This window comes from Miscanthus floridulus, chromosome 14 (genome assembly GCF_019320115.1).
Source record: "Miscanthus floridulus cultivar M001 chromosome 14, ASM1932011v1, whole genome shotgun sequence".
Classification (NCBI taxonomy): Eukaryota; Viridiplantae; Streptophyta; class Magnoliopsida; order Poales; family Poaceae; genus Miscanthus; species Miscanthus floridulus.
Genome location: NC_089593.1, coordinates 88,778,992 through 88,800,527, shown reverse-complemented (window position 1 = coordinate 88,800,527; position 21,536 = coordinate 88,778,992). Strand labels below are relative to the sequence as shown.

The 21,536-nt window shown below is 50.6% G+C and overlaps 1 protein-coding gene and 1 pseudogene across 1 annotated transcript; one reads left to right on the top strand and one right to left on the bottom strand.

Annotated features, from left to right (window-relative positions):
• Window positions 1–17,037, top strand: part of LOC136503940 (uncharacterized) — a 30,886-nt pseudogene extending 13,849 nt beyond the window's left edge.
• Window positions 17,038–20,167: 3,130 nt separating this feature from the next.
• Window positions 20,168–20,749, bottom strand: LOC136503939 (cytochrome P450 78A6-like). Its single transcript, XM_066498857.1, has one exon. The coding sequence runs from the start codon at window positions 20,747–20,749 to the stop codon at window positions 20,168–20,170; it is 582 nt and encodes a 193-aa protein (XP_066354954.1).
• Between the last annotated feature and the right edge of the window lie 787 nt (window positions 20,750–21,536).

Genomic DNA, 21,536 nt, shown 5'->3' with positions numbered 1-21,536 from the left:
ACCTTAACATGAGGAAGAGGTCTGCTGCAATGACTATTTTGAAAAAGGAGGTATTTATACCTTTATCAGCCCCCGAGTGAGATCTGACCCCTTGCGGTCGCTGGGGCCAGATGTTACTGGAGACCGAAGCAAAGGTGGCAAACTTACTCTTGTATTTGCACGTACCCCTTACTTAGGATTTTGGCAATCATTTCATGACCATGCGTTTGGTCTCATTGCTGGCCCGACCTTCCCTGAGCCCCTGAGCATGGCGGGGATTCGGTCAAGGGTCGGCTCGTTTTGCGACTATCGCCCCGTTCATGGTTTCCGTAACTAGAGGGGTTGAGGCGATGTCACTTGCCTCGATGGCTCTAGTGACGTGCTTGATGAGCTCACTAATGGGGATGTTCGAACGGAATCCGATCCCGTTGCTTTGTGATAGGGTCGGCAAAGCCCCCGGGTGGCATTCTGTTGCTCCTTAACCCACCTTCCAACAGATTCCCCTCAATGGGGATTCTATGGGCTCGGCAAGAGGCTGGATTGAACTAGAAGGTTGAGATGACCCTTCCCACCTCAATGCGGGTTGGGCAAAGGCCACTGAGGCTCATCTACGTTTTCTCCCCTAGCTCTTGTTGGATGCGAGGCAGCCTTGGACCCTTTGTGGGTCAGCCTTCGAACCTCGGTCTCTCGATCTCGGATCGAGCGGCTCGAGCCCTCGAGCCCCTTGGGGTGTGATAGGGGTTGGCCATGTTTTGCGCGTGACCCCATCCTCAGTTTCCGCAACCAGAGGGGCTGAGTTGACGACATTTGCCTCGATGGCTCGAGTGTCACGCTCAATGAGATCGCTAATGGCTATGTTCGTGTGGAATTCGGGTTCATCATTTGCTGACGGGGTCGACAGAGCCCTCATGTGGCATTCCACTACTTCTTAACCCACCTTCCGATAGATGCCCGAGCCGTTCGATAGGCTCAGGTGGCTCGTTGGCCTCTCCTCGACGGAGATTTTGTGGGTTTGGCTCGAGGTTAGAATCGAATGAGAAAGGTCAGGATGTCCCTGTCCACTTTTGAGCGGGGTCGAGCAAGGCCACTGGGGCTCATCTCGGTTTTTCTCCCCTAGCTCTATTTGACGCGAGGCGGCCTCGAGCCCTTTGCGGGCCGACCTTCGAACGTTGGTTAGTTGCCGCTCATATCGAATGAGGCGACTACCGCTTCATGACGTGACATGAAGCATTGAGATGTAGCGATTGCATATGCAACGTTTGGATGTATGAGTTTAATGTACGATTTAATTGAAATGAAAGCGGGGGTCAGTAATGTTACCTTGGTGGCATGAGCGACGAGAAACTCTTACTGGACATGTCCGTGCGGGGTTTGGGTCTGCCATTTGTGACGGGGCCGGCGTGACCTGCACGAGCATCATAATTTTCCGTTTCTGTCTCTCGGCGGTGATCCGAGCCGTTCGATTGACTTAGGCAACCTGACAGCTTCTCCTTGGAGGAGATTCTATGGGCGGACCCCTCTAAACCCTTCTCGAGAAGGCAGATGCTAACGCTTGGGGTACGAGGAACTATGAATTCGATTATGCTAGTGAACAAAAAACACCATAGCCACGGAGGCGTAGGGTCTAGCGGTTCGTCTAGTTTTACTCAAAGTTTTACATCCGCACACCATGTCTCCGGTTTTAAACGTAAGGAGGGGTCGGGCGAAGAGGATGTCTAGACAAGTAGACACTCTCGGCAGCCCCCAAGCTATGTCCGTGCCCCTGCCGTTGCTGGGGTCGGAAGCTCGGTAATGAAATTAACACGCAGAGTAAGTAAATAGAGGTGCTTATGTTTCAATGGTCGTTCGTTCATTGTTTTACCTAGGCCATCTGATCGACCCAGGAGGCCCGTTGGGGCCCCCTTGATGGAGGTTCCGTCGTCAGGTTGTTCCATGGTCCTGCCTACGAAAGCAGAGAGTCGCCTACATGCGGGTGCGCCCTGATTCTCGTGCCCGACGTGCGGTAGTCATTGGCCATGCCTAGGCAATGTCCTGTTTGACTGGGCGACATCTTGTCGACCAGAGCGTGTCCCGTCGGTCCAGGCGCGTCCCCTCAAATTCCCGTCAGCATCGATTTCCCATATGCATTGAATTGGGGAAGGGAGAGGGTTTTCTGTCCCAACCTTTCGTCTTTCCTCAGCTGCTGTGCCTCTTCCTTAAATAGGGAGGGGGAGGGGAGTTCTCATCCCATTCCTTCTCCTGTTCCTGAGCCGCTACCTTCTCTCCTTCCTTTTCGCCAAATGCGTTCGTGCGTCGTAGCGGTTCCTAAGTGAGAGAGGGTAATGCCAGGGAGAGGAGAACTCATAGATCCGTTCATGAATCCAGAGTGCGATGTTGAGCTGGAGGTCATCCAACGTAGATGAGATGGTGCTGGCTGCCTTTACCGAGAAGGGGCCGCTTCTGCTGAAGGAGGAGACGCATTGGAGGGTGTTGAGCGTCGTTGGCTTCGCCGTCGTCCGCGAGGCCTCCGTCGGGATGGAGCCGTACGGGAGAGTCTTGTCGATGGGGAAGCTATGCAGGACCGTGTCGATGGGAGGTTGCGCCCTTGCTGCTACTCAAATCGGCCAGTTCATGAAGCTTGATGAGATGTTAGAGACATCCATCAGCCATGGCGGCCTTTCTTCGGCGGGGAGCACCCCCTGTCTCGGTGCCGTTGTCAGGGTTGCGGCTGATCACGATGGCATAGTCCCTGGACACCCTGGCGAAGGCACCACAGTCACCGATGTGGTGCTCGACGTTGCAGATGATGGTGCCCTCGAGGATCCCGCGGGGCAGTAGGATGTCACCGATGGAGAGCGTGGCGCGGCGACCGTAGTAGTGCTCATAGTAGAACTGATCGGAAACTGTAATTGAATAAGTTGTGGGGGAGCCCCCAAGTGAACAGTCTTTTGTATTTATGAATACATTAGTGCTTTTTGTGATGAAATCACTTTGTAAGCGATGAATTTGTGCAAAAAAACAAGTTTTTCAACTTTCGTTATGGCAAACAGCTTTTCAGCTCTTCTCCCTCTTTTTGTAAAAGAGGTTTGGTGCCTTCCGACCCTTCCCATAGTTAAGGTCACAAAAAACTCGAAGTGCGGGCGAGCCAATTCTGATCATGCTGGTGAGCAAGGAGGCCGTAGCTGCTAGGGCGTGGGTTTCTCGTAGTCCTACCAGTTATACTCAGATTTTGTTCCCAAAATCCTAGCCCTTAGGACTTGCCATGAGAAAAGAAGGAAAACTCAGAGAATGTTTGCAAAGATAACATATAGAGTGTTTGCAAGATAAACGTACTGATATCAGTCCCCGAGTGAGGTCCGATCCCTAGCACTTCGCAGGGGTCGGATGTCACTGAAGATCGGGAATTTTTGAAGACAAAAACTGATAAGAAAAAGTATGTGTTTATTTAAGGGTAAAAACGACATAGCTGCTCAATGTTCGAGGCGTTGGTGAAGACCTCACTGTCGATGGTTTTCAACTTGTAGGCGCCTGGCCGGAGTACTTCTGCGATGACGTATGGCCACTCCCAGGGCAGGGAGAGCTTGTGACAGTCCTTGTTGTGGTACCGACGCAGCGCCTGCTGGTACTTGGCCGAACGGAGGAGGGCGATGTCCCGAGCTTCATCTAGCTGGTCCATGGTGTCTTCATGGGATGCCTCGGCTCCCTATTCATCGTTTGCTCTGATTCTTGGCGCTCCATAGTCGAGGTCGGTTGGGAGGACAGCCTCAGAACCGTAGACCATGAAGAAAGCCATGTAGCCAGTGGCCCGACTAGGAGTTGTCTTCAGGCTCCAGAGCACCGCATGGAGCTCGACGACCCAGCGTGCGCTGAACTTGTTCACTCGGTTGAAGATCCTAGGCTTAAGGCCCTGTAGGAGCATGTCGTTTGAGCTCCCGACCTGCCCATTCGTTCGGGGGTGCGCGACGGCAGCCCAATCGACTTGGATGTGTTGGTCATTGTAGAATCAAAGGAATTTCTTGCCGATGAACTATGTGCCATTGTCCGTGATGATGGAATTCGGTACTCCAAAGCGATGGATGATATCAAGGAAGAACAGCACTGCTTGCTCAGACTTGATCACAGAGATCGCCCGAGCTTCGATCCATTTTGTGAACTTGTCTATGGTGACAAGCAAGTGGGTGTAGCCCTCGGGTGCCTTTTTGAGAGGCCCAACCAGATCGAGCCCCTAGACTACGAAGGGCCACGTGATGGGGATCATCTAGAGCGCCTGGGCTAGGAGGTGAGTTTGCCAAGCGTAGTACTGGCACCCTTCGTAGGTGTGTACGATCTGCTCGGTGTCGGCTACTGCAGTGGGCCAATAGAAGCCCTATCGGAATGCGTTTCCAACTAAGGTTCTAGGCGTGGCGTGGTGACCACAGACCCACCATGGATATCGCTCAGCAAAAGCTTCCCTTGTTCGGCGGGGATACAGAGCTGCAGGATCCTGGTGTGGCTTCATTTGTAGAGTTTGCCTTCTACAAGAATGAAGGACTTGGCACGACGTGTGAGCCGTCAAGCTTCTATCTTGTCCGTTGGCAGCGTGTCATGGAGGAGGTAGTCGAGGTAGAGTGTTCTCCAGTCGATCAGAGGGTTGGGCTCTATCACTGGATCCTCTTCAAGCTCCATGACCTTGGGGCCGGACGGAGCCGTCGGTTGGTTAGCCCTCGGGGCTGGATCAGACAGGCTATCATCGGCCCACTCTGACCCTTCATAGAGCACCAAGGGTTTGTGTTGGACACTGGCGAAGACACCCGTTGGCATCGGCTCTCGATCGGACGCTGCTTTTGCAAGTGCGTCGGTCACTTCGTTGAGGCACCTTGGGATGTGATTGAGTTCGATGCCATCGAACTTGTCCTCCAGCCATCGGACTTCTTGGTAGTACGTAGCCATCTTGGTGTCGTAGCAGCTTGACTCCTTCATGACTTGGTTGTCGACCAGCTGAGAGTTGCCCCAGATGTCGAGGCGTTAGATGCCAAACTCGATGGCGATGCGTAGGCCGTTGATGAGTGCTTCATACTTGGCCACATTATTGGATGAGGGGAAATGGAGACAAACCATGTACCTCATGCAGACCCCGAGGGGTGATACGAAGACCAGCCCCATGCTGGCGCCCTTCTTCATCAGGGATCCATCGAAGTACATTGTCTAGTACTCTTGATCGACGATCACCGGTGGTGTCTAGACCTCGGTCCATTCTACGATGAAGTCAACCAACACCTGGGACTTGATCACCATTCGGGAGGCATATGTGATGCCTTGATCCATCAACTCGAGTGCCCACTTTGCGGTTCTTCCCGTGGTGTCCTGGCTCTGGACGACCTCGCCGAGGGGGAATGACGTCACAGCCGTCACGGGATGTGACTTGAAGTAGTGGCGTAGCTTCCTCTTGGTGATGAGGACGACGTATAGGAGCTTTTAGATTTGGGAGTAGCGGGTTTTAGAGTCAGATAGTACCTCGCTGATGAAGTACATAGGGCGCTGCACCTTGAGGGCGTGCCCCTCTTCCTCCCGCTCTACTATCAGGGCAGCGCTGACCACTTGTGTGGTGGCCGCTATGTATAGTAGGAGGGAATCTCCGTCGCTTGGAGGAACTAAGATCGGGGGACTTGTCAGAAGCAGTTTGACCATGTCAAGTGCCTCCTGGGCCTTGGACGTCCACTCGAAGCGGTCGACATTCTTCAAGAGTCGATAAAGGGGGAGACCTCGTTCGTTGAGGCGCGAGATGAATCGGCTGAGGGCGGTGAGGCACCTAGTGATTCGCTGAACCCCCTTTATATTCTAAATCGGGCCCATCCTTGTGATGGCTGAGATCTTCTCTGGGTTGGCTTCGATGCCATGCTCGGAGATGATGAAGCCGAGCAGCATGCCCCTTAGGACCCCAAAAACACACTTCTCGGGGTTGAGTTTGATGCCATTCGCTCAGAGTTTTGCAAAGGTCTGCTCAAGATCGGCAACGAGGTGGTCAGCCCGTTTAGAATTAACTATGATGTCATCGACATAGGCCTCAACGGTCCACCCAATGAGGTCCCTGAAGCATCTGAGCATATAGCACTGGTACATAGCCCCAGTGTTCTTCAGTCCGAACGGCATTGAGACATAGCAGAACAATTCGAAGGGGGTGATGAAAGACGTCGTGAGCTGGTCGGACTCTTTCATCATGATTTGATGGTAGCCGGAGTACGCATCAAGGAAGCAGAGGGTTTCGCACCCCGAGGTAGAGTCGACTATTTGGTCTATGCGTGGCAAAGGAAATGGATCCTTTGGGCATGCTTTGTTGAGACCCGTATAGTCTACACACACCCTCCATTTTCCGCTCTTCTTTCGTACAAGAACGGGATTGGCTAACCACTCTGGGTGGTATACTTCCATGATGAATCCGGCAGTGTCGACAGTTTTGCTATCTCTTCACCGATGGCCCTGCGCTTCTCCTCGTCGAAGCGACACAGGCGTTGTTTCACTGGCTTGGAGCCTAGATGGATTTTCAAGGTATGCTCGGTGACCTCCCTCGGAATGCTTGGCATATCCGAGGGTTTCCACGCAAAGATGTCTTTGTTGCCGCAGAGGAAGTCGATGAGCGCGCTTTCCTATTTGGAGGAAAGTGTGGTACCAATGCGTACTGTTTTGCCCTCGGAGCTACTAGGATCTATGAGGACTTCCTTGAAGCCCTTCGCCGATTCGAATGACCTGATTGATTTCTTCGCATCGGGCGCTTCTTTGGAGACCTCCTCCTTGAGGGCCGCGAGTTCCCCGAAGGCGACGATTGTTGTGGCGTGGCCGCAGCACTCGACCTTGCACTCATACGCCCGCTGGAAGGAGGTGCCAACAGTGATGACCCCGTGGGGGCCTAGCATCTTCAGCTTGAGGTATGTATAGTTGGGGACGGCCATGAACTTCGCATAGCATGGACGTCCTAGGATGACGTGGAAAGTTTTGGGGAACCCAACCACCTCGAAGGTGAGGGTCTCAGTCCTGTAATTGAACTGATCCCTGAAGGTAATGGGTAGATCGATCTGCCCGAGTGGCATGGCCTGCTTCCCGAGCACGATGTCAAGGAAAGGTGCTCAGGTTGGGCGGAGGCACGTCCGGTTCACGCCCATCTCATCAAGCGTCTTGGCGTACATGATGTTGAGGCCACTGCCTCCGTCCATCAGTACTTTGGTGAGTCACTTTAGGCCGATGATCGGGTCGACTACAAGCGGATACCTCCCCGGGTGTGGGACGGTATCCGGATGGTTGGTTCGATCGAAAGTTATGGCGGACTCCGACCACTGGAGGAAGGGAGGTGTGGCTGGTTGGGCCATGTAGACTTCACGGCGTGTGACCTTCTGACGACGTTTGGAGTCATAGGCCACTGATCCTCTGAAGATCATAAGGCAGCCGTCCAGTGTTGGAAAGCCATCGTCCTTCTCCTCGGCGTCATCCGCAGTGGGGGCAGGTTCCTTCCCTAGCTCCCCTTTGTTGGAGCCTCCAGACAAGAACCACCGCATAAGGCTATAGGCCTTGAGTAGGTGCTTAACAGGAAAAGGCGTGGTTCGGGCATGGCCCCTCAAGTAATTTTTCGAAGTGGTTTGGAGTGCCCTCTACGGGCTTTCGACCACCCTTGCGGTCAGTAGCGGCCATGAGCGAGTCCTCGCGCTGTTGCTTCTTATTCTTCCTTTTGGCAGAATGATTAGAGGTGCCTTCACCAATGCCCTCATCCTGCCTTGCCTTGCCCTCGAGGCGATCGAAGATCGCTCCAACCGCCTCTTCTCCTGAGGCATGGCTGGTGATGATGTCTAGGAGTTCCTTGGTGGTTTGTGGGCCCTTGCGTCCTAGCTTATGGACCAAGGACTCGTAGGTCGTCCTAGACAGGAAGGCTCCTATCACATCGGCGTCGACGACGTTAGGGAGCTCATTGCACTGTCGGGAGAAGCGCCGGATGTACCCGCAGAGGGTCTCTCTGGCCTTCTAATGATAGTTCTTGGGGTCCCATGGGCTCCTAGGTTACTTGTACGTGCCCTAGAAGTTTTATACAAAGATCTCCTTCAGATCCACCCAACTATGGATTGCGTTGGATGGCAGGTGTTCCAACCACGCTCGTGCTGAATCGGCCAAGAATAGTGGAAGGTTACGAATAATGAAGTCGTCATTATCCGCACCACCGGCTTGATAGGCAAGCCGATAGTCTTCAAGCCAAATTCCAGGGTTTGTCTCCCTAGAGTACTTGGGGATATTGGTAGGTGGTCGGTACCTTGGCGGGAATGCAGCGTTGAGGATGTGCTGGCCGAAGGCCTGAGGGCCTGGCAGACCGGGGCTCGGGCTCCGGTCCTCGCCGCTGTCATAGCATCCACCACGATGAGGGTGATAGCCACGATAGGCTCCTTCTCTCGGGTCACTATACGTGCATCTGTAGGCGTCGAGGGTGCTACGCGCGTCATGGTTGTGGCCGAGATGTTGATGTATCGGGATCATAGTGCGCTGCCTACTGCCTTATGGTGCCTGGTGGACTGATGCGTCCCTGGCGGGATGCACCGAGGGCGTGCGCTGGCTAGTGTCGAGCTCACGTCGTTGAGACAATGAGCTTTCCGCCTGCTGCGCCGCTGCATGCTCGAGCAGCGTGCGAATTTCGTGGTGGGTTCGACGATCCTCGGGCGTTGCGGCCTCTGGAAGGCCATGGAGCAAGGCCGTTGTGGCGGCGATGTTCTGGCTTGCCCGAGCGAAGTGAGGAAGGGTTTCATCATCGGTGATGATCCTTCAGTTTATGTCACGGGCCATGGCACGTGCGCGCCCACCGTCTCTACGGCGTTCGATCTCCCGATCGACCTCCGCATATTCCCAAACAAGCTGTTGTTCGGCTTCGTTGATCTCCCGCTTTTTGGGCTCTTAGCTGCTCCACCCCTACATGAGGTGGGGTCGCTATCCCCCCTTCAGTTCTATCACCGAGGTTGCCTGCCGGGGTAGCCTCATCTGCGGAGATGCTTTCGACGTGTCCCTCAGGGGTACCCGCCATGAAACATTCCCGGGAGGGGTGGTGGCTCCCCTTGCTGGAGTCAGAGCCAGAGTCTGACCTAGCTCCTTCGCAAGGAGACCGTGGAGGGATTCTGTGACGCTTTCGATCATCCCCACGAACTCGTTGTTCACAGGGGACAGGATCGTGCACTGTGCCACAAGGTGGCTAATGGTCACCGCGGCATTGCGGAGACCGAACGTAAGCACCATCGGGGCGCTCCATGTGGAATGTTCTGGAGAGAGGGTGAGGTGGCGCAGGTCCTCCCTGGATGGCCGTGGTCCAGGGGAGACACTGGGCTGGTGCTCAAGCCTCCCGTAGTTGAAGCCGATGGAGGGGAGAGATTGGATGGCGGCTTGGGCCAACGCCAACTCTCCTCCCACCGTGACAATGAAGTCTAGGTCACCAAAATGCACATGTGCGCCTAGGACTTAGCTGATTATGTGGCTAGCCATCCGAGGCCTAATTTGGAACGCGCAAAGGCCCATATCTGGCGTGCCAACTGTCGGTGTTTCGAACAAACACCAACTAGTAAATTTATATTTGTTGCGTGTTAGGCCTGGATGGTGCACTAAAGGACACAAGATTTATACTGGTTTGGGTAGAATATCCCTACATCCAGTCTGCTGCTGCTCATATTATTAGCACCAAAAAAGGTTCATAGTAGGGGGTACAAACGGTCGAGAGAGGGACAGGTCCCAAGTCTCTGATGGAAAGGTCAAAATGATGCCAAGAGCTCAGTTGCTGCTTGGTTGTATGTTGTTTGTGGAATTGATCCATTGTGTTGTGTATGAAATCGATCGGTCTCTCTAGTGGGGTGCCCTGCCCTCCCTTTTATAGACCAAGGGGTGAGCAGGGGTTACAGATGGGAGAAAGAGGAAAAACCAAAGGTAGACAAGATCTTTCGAGGGTGTCGGGTCTTCCTTTTTCCTTGAGCCTGCCCTACTGACATGGCAGACCACGCCAGGGATAGCATGTTTCGCTGATCCTGATAGGGCCAGGCTCTGACTTCATTTCAGCGAGTGGTCATGTCCCATCCTCCCCCGGCGGACGGTGCGGTGTGTCAGGGTGCCGAGCCATGACTCTACGGGGAGTAGGCGGGGAAATGACTATACGCCTGTACTATAGATGATGTGAGTTCTACCTTGGATTGTAGCGGTTGTCATATGCCTGTGTTAGTATCCGCGCCCAAGGACTGATGGCGGCGCCCGCAACACTATAAGCCAAAAGTCGGTGCCTACAACACTGTTTGGGCTCTGTCACGCCTGGAAGGGCCTAAAGCACCCATCCCGTCATATCCTGATGGTACCTTTCTACAGGCGTGCAGGGCATGGTCCTCGGTACTGCGGTTGACTCAAATGTCCTGTCGTACCCTATGTTCATCATTATGAAGGAGCAGGGTGAAGTTATCGGGCGAGGCGGAGCCAGCCCTCAGCCATCAGGCAAGGCGGAGCCTGCCCTTAGCCGTTGGGCGAGGCGGAGCCTGCCCTCGGACATCGGGCGAGGCGGAGCCTGCCCTCAGACATCGGGCGAGGCGGAGCCTGCCCTCAGACATCGGGCGAGGCAGAGCCAGCCCTCAGCCGTCGAGCAAGGCGGAGCCCGCCCTCGGACATCGAGCGAGGCAGAGCCTACCCTCGGACGTCGGGCGAGGCGGAGCCAGCCCTCAGCCGTCGGGCGAGGCAGAGTCTAGCCCTTGGAGGTCGGGCGAGGTGAAACTAATCTTCCGTTGTTCGGGCAAGAAGTGTAGTAGCGTTCTTGTCTGACCGGAAGCGTCAATGTTCGATGGTTATTAGCTCCACCTCATTGGGTACCCCGTTATTAGGTCCCCGACACTCCCCTTCTCTTCTGTTCTAGCCCCGCAGCCATAGCGAGTAGATCTAGGGGAACTGATATGACTGCTCATGGTGACTGAATAGGCCTTGTGCCGACGCCCTTGACTCCCGAGCCCGATGCGGAGGCCACGCGGTGGCGTGACCGACCGGCGCCGGTGATTCAGGTGCTCTTCCCGCACAACGTCGGAGCGACGCCGGTGGTGACAACTACGATAGGTATGCCCCTCGGTAGGCCCCTGTCCTCTCCGTCCGTCTTCTAGGGTTAGGGTTTAACTCGACTGGATTTGTTCGTTCTGATTCATCTCCTTCTAAATGCTAAAACTTAGACTACCCCGAACTAGATCCGCACACCAACCTGGCTCTGATACCATTGATAGCATTTATAGAACCTCTAGGTGTATATCTAGCGGGTGAAACTTAACTTAGACAAAGAACTTGTCGATGTACCTCCCAAAGTGCAGTTGCAGCCATGGCGCCGCAGCGACGTGGCCTCGAGTGTCGGAGTAGAGGTAGCTGTGCAGTGGAGGCGCGATCCAGTGGCGGCGGCAAAAGCGGTGGTGCTTCCCGTCGCTCATAGTGCGCCCTCTCGATCGGACTAGGGTTAGGACGTCGGTGGGGCACTAGCAGCTGTGGTGAACCTCGTATCTCGAGCCCCAGCCTCCCCCTCCTATTCATAGCACTGCGCAATGGGGGCCCACTAGCTAGGAGAACGGCTGAGCGCCCCCGATCAGAGCGCGAGTCAGGGTCCGACTCGGTCGTTGGACTGAGCCGGGTGGAGATCAATCTAACAAATCATACTAACAGCTCACAGCATATAATAGTTTGCAGACATGAGACATCCATTTTCTTACTGAAGCAGGTTTGCCATATAAATTGCTGCTTACTATAAATGTTTTCATGAATCTTCCTTTTCTCTAAACTCAGTCACTAGTGGGAAGAAAAAAAATCAGTTGACATTTTTTATTGGGATCACAGACTAGCTTGTGTCCTTAAAACTAAATCATTTATTCATCTTCTCTGCATCATAGGTACAAAAATTAGGAGCAGTGCTTTGATCTAAATTCAAGTTAGCCTATTTCGCTTCAAATTTGTAATTTTAGTTCCGGTGTGCAGGGTTCCATGGAAATGAATATGCAACTACTACGCGCTAAAGCAGTACAGCTTGTAGTGGTGATCTATGTTTGCTATTCACCGCAACATCTTATTCCATGGATAATACATGCTTTGCAGGCACTACAGGAAATAGTAGCTTTGCCGTGTGCCACAGGTACATGGCAAAGCCTAAAAAACACTCGGCAAACAGCACACGACATCTATAGTGTCGGTAAACGTCTCTTTGCCGAGTGTTTTTTTTATCGAGCACTCGACAAATACTTTGCCGAGAGCTGAAACCGACGCTCGGCAAAAAAAAGTAACGCGACGGCGCTGAGACGGTCACGGCGCGTTTGCCGAGTGTCCGGGATTTGACACTCGGCAAAGCAGCCATGTTTTTCGAGTGCCCAAGCCCAGACACTTGGCAAATATGCCCTAGTTTGTCGAGTGTCCAGGCACTGACACTCGGCAAACATGGCTGATTTGCCGAGTGTAAAATCCCAGACACTCGGCAAACATGGCTGCTTTGCCGAGTGTCAAAGACTGGCCTAGAATGTACAGATTTTGGCTACGTGTCCTCTTTGCCGAGTGTTTTTATCTTGGCACTCGGCAAACAGCCTCTTTACCGAGTGTAACACTCGGCAAAGCGACCATATATTTCTAGTTTTTATGGTTCGGTCATGTATAACATACCCCACTCAAATAAACATTACAGTCATCACACATAGTTCATAATAAGCATCACAGGCAGTTCATATAGATATATTGACAACACATAAATGCAAATAAACTTTAGAATCACAAGTAGGTTCATTCACAACCACAAATGCAAATAAAATTCACTTAGTGCAATGGTGTCCACTGAGTAGTCACTAAGTAGTCACAAGTAATCCACAAATACAAATACAAATAAAATCACAAGTAGTCACTGAGGAGGCCACAGTGTCCACTGTGACCACGCTGGGTCATGAGGCTCATTCGATGCCGCTGATTGATTCTGCACAAAGAAAAAGAGATAAATCATTCTAGTTTCTAATATTTCTAGTTTGTAAACTATAAATCATTCTAGTTTATAGTTTCTAATTTATTTCTAGTTTCTAGTTTATTTCTAGTTTTTAGTTTCTAGTATCTGGGCATCTTTGTAAGATTGATTCTGCATAAACTAGAAACGGTGATTATAAGGTTGTGAAGTGACTCACAGTGACTGGAACAGTATTTGGAGCAGGTTGAGGAGGAGGGACTGGCATCGGTGGCGGAGGTCGACCAATTGCAGCATAAACACCCCTCATATATTTAAACATCTAGAGCCGCTCTGCCTCCATCCTCTGCCGCTCTGCCTCCATCTTCGCCTCTAGCTCCTCCCGGCGCCTCGTTTCTTGTTCCAGCTGAGCCTACAATATTTCATCCTAATGTTACAATTCAATGCAAAAGTATGTAAAAATCAATGAACGATGAATAAAATAGAAATAACCTAGAGTGTGTTCATCTGGAACCGTGTAGAGTCCGGCCATGGGCGTATCGCCGGGCTAGAACTCGTGCTCCGTGCTCGAATCTAGGAGAGAGTGGGGGTACTGGCCGTGTCGATTGTGCGGTCGCCAATCCAGAACCGGCCATGCTTCTTGCCTCCTCCCGCCCTCATGACCCCTTCTCCATCAAGGTCATGGGCGCTCGGATCGTACTCTAGCCCATGGACCGCCCTTGCCATCGATGTGTATCCATCGAGGTGGCTGTGGACGGACTCATTGCTGTACGCCGAGGGCGGGTCCTCCGGGTTGTAGGCGACGTCGGCCGTCGCCTTGCCCTTGTGGGCCAAAGCATATGCCATGAACTAGGAGCAAGGCTCGCCACCATGTGCCGCCGACTGCAAAAAAAAACAATATGATTAGAAATTATGCAGAATTGATCATTAGAATAAAGAAATGAATTCGCGTACCCATCTAGCCGTGTATTCTGAGAGGTTGAGGTTGCCTTGATGGTGTGGTGCACCCGGCATCAGCAAACGCCGCTCCCGGCAAGCGTTATGATTCTCCTCCCACGCGGGGTCTCACCACATGTCCACCATCCGGGCCCAACACTGCAGATCGTAGGCGCACCACCACAGAGGCACCTACGTCATCAAGTATATGACATATAAGAAGATGAAATTAAGCGTAATTAATCTCAGAATAAATAAGTATTAATGTCTCTTTCTAACGGGAGATGCCTAGCTAGGTTACGTGATATATGAACATCCTATGTTTCACATCATATGGAAAGAGGGGTGTAAGATGCCTCCCCTTGCTGTCCTGCAAAGTGACAAGTCGAGGACGGTGGGGAATGATAGTCTCTCCTGCAACAAAGGAACATAATAGTGTCAATTGTAAATTTCAGTAGCGCCTCCCCTGCACGGTGAGGTAACCAAAACCTGCAACAAACCAACGGTACGATGGCCAACAACCATATACACAAATACTTTCACATGTATTCTAACAGACACTGTGAACATACACTTTGTTGTTCCTATGAATCACAATATAAAATATGGTACAAAGCATAGCTGGCTGAAAAATAGCAGCCCTAATAATACCACGGTACAAAGCAAAGCATAGCTTCGATTTACATTTCCTGCAACCAATCCACAAAAATGAGACACGCCATATTGTCAATGTAGTACTCACATGCATGTGCATCAGTAAACACTAATCTATTTCTAAACTAGAAATACTAATCAGCATTTCAGTAATATAATTTACTCAAATTTCAATTCCATGATTGCCAAGATATATACTCATAAGTCTTGGTAATTTAACAGTGATCGGAAATGATAAAAACATAATCAAGTAATTTGTAACTAGCTGGTAAAGTTCAGATATATATACATGTACTAACATTGTGTTTTTTATCTTATCAAATATCAAGTGATGAGACGGTACCGGGGGAGGGCGCCGGCCGCTGGGCAGGGGGCCGGGGGGAGGGCGCTGGCCGCCGAGGGGCAGGGTGCCGGGGGGAGGGCGCCGGCCTCCGGGGGGGGGGGGGGCAGGGGCTGACGCAGGGAGCCGACAGCGGGTGCCGGCGGCGCTGGCACGCAAGCGGGGCCGACGGCGGGCGCGGAGCAGGCGGCGGGGGCCGGGCACCGGCGGCGGCAGGCCTAGGGCAAGGGGCGGCGACGGGTGTGTGTGTGTGTGCGCGGCGGGGGCAGGGGGCATGTGTGCGGGTGACTGTGTGTGTGCGTGCGTGTGTGTGTGCGGCCGAGAGGGGTGGATATGAGGGGGGTTTACCGAGTGCACCTGATCTGACACTCGGCAAATCCCAGCTTTGCCGAGTGCCAGATCAGGGGCACTCGGCAAACCCATTTTTTTCATTTTCACACTGTGCGTGTGTGCGGCTGGTGGGGGGTTTGCCGAGTGTCCCAGGTTTGCCGAGTGCCAGATTAGGGGCACTCGGCAAACCCAGTTTTTTTTATTTTTCTTATTTTCCTTCTTTTCCATAACATGTTTTCCTAAATTTGTTCCGATATACTTTGAAAATACCTTGTCAAATTCACTCAACAGTATATATTTGATTTTTCTACGAATATTATTCCATTATTTCATGTAGTTATAACTCAATCAATTTATATCAATTAAAATTCTATAATTACACTTAATAAATTAAAATTATCAAACGGATCCAAAAAAATTACCAAAATTTCACATGAAACAATCTATGTTCTCTATTGCCTATACAAAAAGTTTTGAAGCCAAACTCTAATTTGACCGTCACTTTGACTTCAAATCTTACCGAATCCTTCTCAACGCTACGATTCGTCTTCTGAGATGCTTCGGTTTGTAAACATCGTACGTGACAAATTCTGTGAAACCTTCTCAATTTTTTACCACGGCCTCCACGTATGATATCATCACATCATGACAAATGTCATAATTTTTAGACTTCGTTTGCTTTTTTAGAATTTAAAAATTATTCGGCCACATGTTCGTGGTCGTGTTTCCTGAACAAGATGTTTGAAATTTCTTTTCATTTCGCGGGTAAAGCCTCACAATGGACTTAATAACATGAATATCATTTTTACTCATTTTATTCTATTATTTGAATCACTTGCAGTTCAAATTTGACTTATACCAAAAAATTTCTTGAAATACAATAAATTAATTAAATATAACAAACTGGTCTAAAAATATACCAAATCTTAACATGGAGTACCACATGTTGTATGTGGAGAGCAAAAAAAGTTTCAAGGTCAGAAGAGAAAAAAAACTTCTTTCTTTGCCAAGTGCCAAACAAATACACTCGGCAAACATATTTCTTTGCCGAGTGCCAAATAATTATACTCGGCAAACATATTTCATTGCTGAGTGCATTTGTTTGCCGAGTGTTTCCACTAACGGACACTCGGCAAACGTACTAACTGACGGCACACAGACTAACGGTTCTCCACGTGGCGGTTCTTTGCCGGGTGCCTAGTTTTTGCCGAATGTTTTTTTTTTTTCTAGTTTGCCGAGTGCCAAAATTTGCCGAATGTTTTTTGCCTTTTTTGCCGAGTACAATTATTTTGCCGAATGTTTTTTTAAAACACTCGGCAAAGAGCTTCTTTGCCCAGTGCCTGATATAATGTACTTGGCAAACATTCTTACACTCGGCAAACACCCAGTTCCGGTAGTGAGGAGCCAGGAAGAGCTGAAAGGGCATTTGCTCACTATGTTGTTGCGACAGTCCTAAAGAAGTTCTACGCCTTGGAAATCGATGAGTTAATTGCTCCTCCTGGAGTAGAGATCATAGACTTTCTTCAGGCACCTTCGTCGCCAATTCCCTGGCTGACAGAGGAAGAATTGGGACAGTATGCCGAAAAGTTTGAGAAGACTGGCTTCACAGGACCCCTCAACTACTACCGCATGCTCGTAACGTAATTTCCATACGGTCTGTCCTCCTCTTGCATCGATGCCTTCTGTTTGATTTCCATACCTGATCATACCCCTCTGTTACTGAAGTGATGTATACATGGCCTTTGCAGAAACTGGAGACTCACTGCACCTTGGAGTGGATCGAAAATCATAGTGCCTGCAAAATTCATACTAAGCAAGAACGCTGCAGTCCTTCGGAACTGAGAAGTACGTCAAGAGTGGTGGTTTAAAGGAGAATGTTTTTCCAAACTGAAAATGGTGAAGCTGACATCTTGATGATGTAAAACTGTTTATGATTGAATAAAGTGAGAGCTGAATTAATGATGTTGGCTTGCATTTAGAGATAAAATAAAGAGCATGCATGTAAAACAGTTTATGATTAAATAAACTTCCGTCGATGATTGATGTTATATCAGGTCCTATAATTTTCCAATCTGTGTGCTATATTTGTTTGTATCCGAGCAATGCAGAAAACTCGCCTTTTTTTTTTTTTGGGTTAGCATTATACTCACCTCGATTAGGATTTAGGAACACTTGCAGGTGTCATGTATACTCTCACCTCAACATGGTTTACATGCTTTGATTACAGTCAACAGCTAACCAGAACATATCATCAACATCACACTTACGTTTTCTCTTATACTGTAACGGGGAAAAGCACAGAAACTGCACAAGATGAACCAATTCATCCACAGTTCATACAGGCGAACGGTACAGTTCAGCGTCGTCAGCATACAGGTGCAGTGTTCTCCGGCGATGCACGCTTGGGCTTGATGGACCGGACCTTCACGTAGCGGCGCATGATTCCCATCACCCTCCTTCCGGGCACCTGTCCAGGACGCTTTGCCTCACCTGCTGCAGCTCCTTCTGCAACTTCACGAACAGGGACAGCAGCATTCTCTTCCGTGCCTCCGGTGGCGGCGTCCTTCACGCCGTCGACGGCCTCGTCCTCTATCAGCTCCTGCAGCGAGAATGTGCCTCGCTCTCGTCGTCCTTCACGCCGTCGACGACGGGAGTTATCCTGGCACTCCTCCTGCTGCTGCTGTGCCCGGAAGGGAAATGGCAATAAAGCATGGTACAGCTATAGGCTCAGCCTACATCTGGAGCTGGTGCGAGCACCACAATCCTGATCTGTGCCACCACCACTGACGGACTCTGAAGATCTCTAATCCACAAGCAGCTGAAGTTAGTCGGTTCCGACGGATGACAGCCATGTAGCTGTAAGGCATGTACATTTGGTGTATAATTTGGAAAGCTCACACTGAGGACAAGTGTAGTTTGTTTGCTTGGACACTCATACAGAGCGAAATTGTCACGGCAGATAATTTGACTTCAAGAAGATGGAGATGGCCACATCGGGACTTGTTGCATTTTGTGCGATGGGCCACTTAAGACTGGCCTACGCACGTGCCTCCTTTGCCCTGAAACTTTGTTTGGCATCAAGTGTTGGCCCGGGAACACTTTGATGCCAACATGTGGATGATTCATCGTCCATCGGCTCTTGGTGAGAAGGAACAACCTAAAAGCTTGGAAAAGAGCAACGAAGATTTGTTTCAACGACTTGGGCGTTTACATCGTGTGGAGTATTTGAAAAGATCAAAACCAAAGAATTTTTAAGAACAACTTTCCAAATAGCATTGCAGGTTGATTTGAAATTAAAGGAAGACATCGAGAAGGATGCTTGTTTTGGTGTAATCTATCTTTGATTTGTTTGTTGTTTTCTTAAGTGTGGTGCCTCATGTGATTTTTTTTTTTTTGGGGGGGGGGCGTCCTCTTTTGGTAGCCCAGTTTATCTTGTTTCTCGACTCTCTTTTGTCTCTTATATACTATACTGTATTATTATTGAATTTAGAAGAAAACTAGAACAAGTTTCATGTTTTTTATGATTTGAAATAAATTAGTCGTGAATTTTTTGAAAGATCAAACTAGATTTTTATTAGTTTAGGAAATAGAAAACCACCTTTGAAACTAGATTTTTATTATTTTATTTAAGAAAATAGAAAAACACTTTTGAAGCCAGCCAAAGTACGAAATTTGCCCGGTTTCGACAGTTGGGGGTGTATATTATCTAGTTTTTATAGTTCAAGGATGAGAGTTGGATTAAGCTATGAGTTGGGGTTGAAAAATATACTTTACCCTTCTCTCATTTTTCTTAAAAAAGAAACCGGATATCACCAGACGGCAAAACTTTTTCACGAGCCGGAGCGCTGGCGATCGGCGGCGGCGGCGGGCGGGCGGGGAAGGGAGGAGATGGGGCTCGAGCGATCGCCGGATATCATCAGACCCTTGGCGATCGAAGGCCCGTCCGAGGTGAGGGCGCCCGCCAGGTCTCTTTCGTCCCTCGCTCGGTCCTTTGGTTCGCTTCGCCGTTAGGTTAGGCCTCCGTGGCCGTGCTGCAGAAAGTAATAATGTCAAGGGAAATACAGGGCGATGCTAATCTGAAACCCGGTCAAGATCGAGTTCGTGTCCAATGGAACTGTTTTTTTTTTCCAGCAAGCACGTCGGTGGATTGATCGATACGACGATGCTGCTTTGATCCAGTTGAATGCCAGCACTCCGTGCATGGCCGATCTCCTGGACTGGATCATAACTGTTTCAATCTAATCTGCACGCGTCCCAGAGTTCAGATGGTAGTGATGGATTCTGAACAAACAACTGCAACTGTTGACTCTATCATATGCCTCCTCCCTGGTCCCTTGACGTGTTCTCATTTTTTTAATTCAAAAGAATTGCGTTTAATAACAAGCAGAAACAGGTGGTTGTGACCGATTCGGTGATTTAGCAGAAGCATCTCTCATTCTCTCGTCTGAACTGCAGCTAGGTGGACAGACAGAAGCAAGCACGGTGGAAAGCATTTCGCGTGGAAACCTGCTCGAGGCCGGGCCTACCGCTACGCTCTCTTGTGGCGCTCATCACTCAAGGCGTCGCGTCACTGTTCGTTGTTGCAAGCGTGCAATTCCACGTCAAGAATTACTGCTCTTCTCTCCTGTTTCTTGTCCATGCACGAGACGAGACGAGAATTCTTGGCCTTTGGCAGCTACCGCAGGTCTCGGTATGCATGCCCCTGCTGGGTGCTGGCCACGGTGAAACGATGAGATTTTTATCAGATGAAGGTACATTGACACGAAATGGCAGCTTCAGTTTTTTGTCAGATGTCCCTGTAACTGACCCGACTTTTTGTTCTGTTCTGTTCAGCGATATTTTGTGGTGTCTGTGACGTAGACAAAACCACAAATGCAGATGGAACACCATCTCTCAAATGCAGATTGAACACCATCTCTCGACCAGAAAAACAAATTATGCGGCGTAATGAAACACTAATAATATAATTATGCATGGAACTCGATCGCGCACCAGCCATGCGTAGTTTGTGCTTTCAGCGATCACCACCTGGGCGTGGGCTTGCACACGAGGGGCTTCTCCATCTCCAGCGACATCCCAAGGCGCTCCGTCAGGTCGACGCCGCCGTCCGCCGGCGCCCATTGGAAGCGGTGCAGCAGTTGCGCGAGCCAGAGGTGGACGGTGGCGAGCGCCAGCGTCTTGCCGGGGCACACGCGCCGCCCGGCCCCGAACGGCGCGAGCCGGAGGTCCCCGCCTAGCACGCTCACGTCCTCCTCCTCAAACCGCTCGGGCCAGAACGTGGAGGGGTCCGCCCACACCGCCGGGTCGTGCTCGACGGCCCACATGTTGACCATGGCCGTGGTGCCCGCGGGGATGAGGCGCGCCCACGAGAGCAGCGGGGCGGGCGGGTGCACGCGGAGCGTCTCCTTCACGACACGCTGCAGGTAGGGCAGCCGGGCCACGTCGGCGTTGGAGATGGCGTGGCCGCGGCCCATGACGGCGTCCAGCTCCGCCTGCATCTTGGACTGGATCCCTGGGTGCAGCACTATCTGCGCCATCACCCACTCCAGCAGGATCGCCACTGTGTCGGTCAGGCAGGCCAGGCGAGAGGCCAGCAGCCCCATCCCACGTCAAATGAAGCCCTGAGGGTAATACAGTCACATCATGACAAAATACATGTATCTTAGTTGAGAAAAGTGATTACAAAGTTTAAATGTTATGTATAACAAAGTGTCAATATTTCAAGGGTCGTTTTAGCGAAGTCGATGTTTGGAGTCCTATAATAGCGAAGCGCATTATTTCGCGTTCTAGAATTGCAATTTTCTCCATCATAGGACCCTGACTACTGCTAGGGGTGCTGAATACAAGACGTCCTGTTTCATCACATCACAACGTACATACAGCGTGCCATTGTCATGGCATGCTGCTACTCCTGCAAGGTTTCAGGTTTCGGGGGAGAAGAACACCAAGAACTGGCCTGCAGTCAACACGGATTGCTATGGAAACTGAAGCAGGATTTCAGCTAAGATGCTTTGCAATGATCCGGACTGCATGCTTTATCTTGGATTTTGCATGTCCCTGGAACTGAATCACTTCACTCCCCGCGATGCTAAGGTTTCAGGCTTTGCTGCCAAAGCTATGTGCGTTCAGCATTCTACATGGATTCCTCAATCTTGTCTTGTACTAATCCGCAGTGACGAACAGAAGAAACAACCTGTCCACATGGATTCCTCTTTTCACTCTGCTGATAGCCTGATACAACACAACTCAGCAAGGTACTGCTACCTCATTCTTGAACCTTCATTACTTTAATTTTGAGCAAAATTTTGAATCCTTATTTACTGCATTAGGATGGTAATTAGCCTTTTGTCTCTGTAATACCTGCAAACAGAACCAAACGTGAGACAATTA

Bases quoted from the DNA above. Each gene is read 5' to 3' on its own strand.
- LOC136503939 (XM_066498857.1), bottom strand. From the start codon at position 20,749: ATGGGGCTGCTGGCCTCTCGCCTGGCCTGCCTGACCGACACAGTGGCG.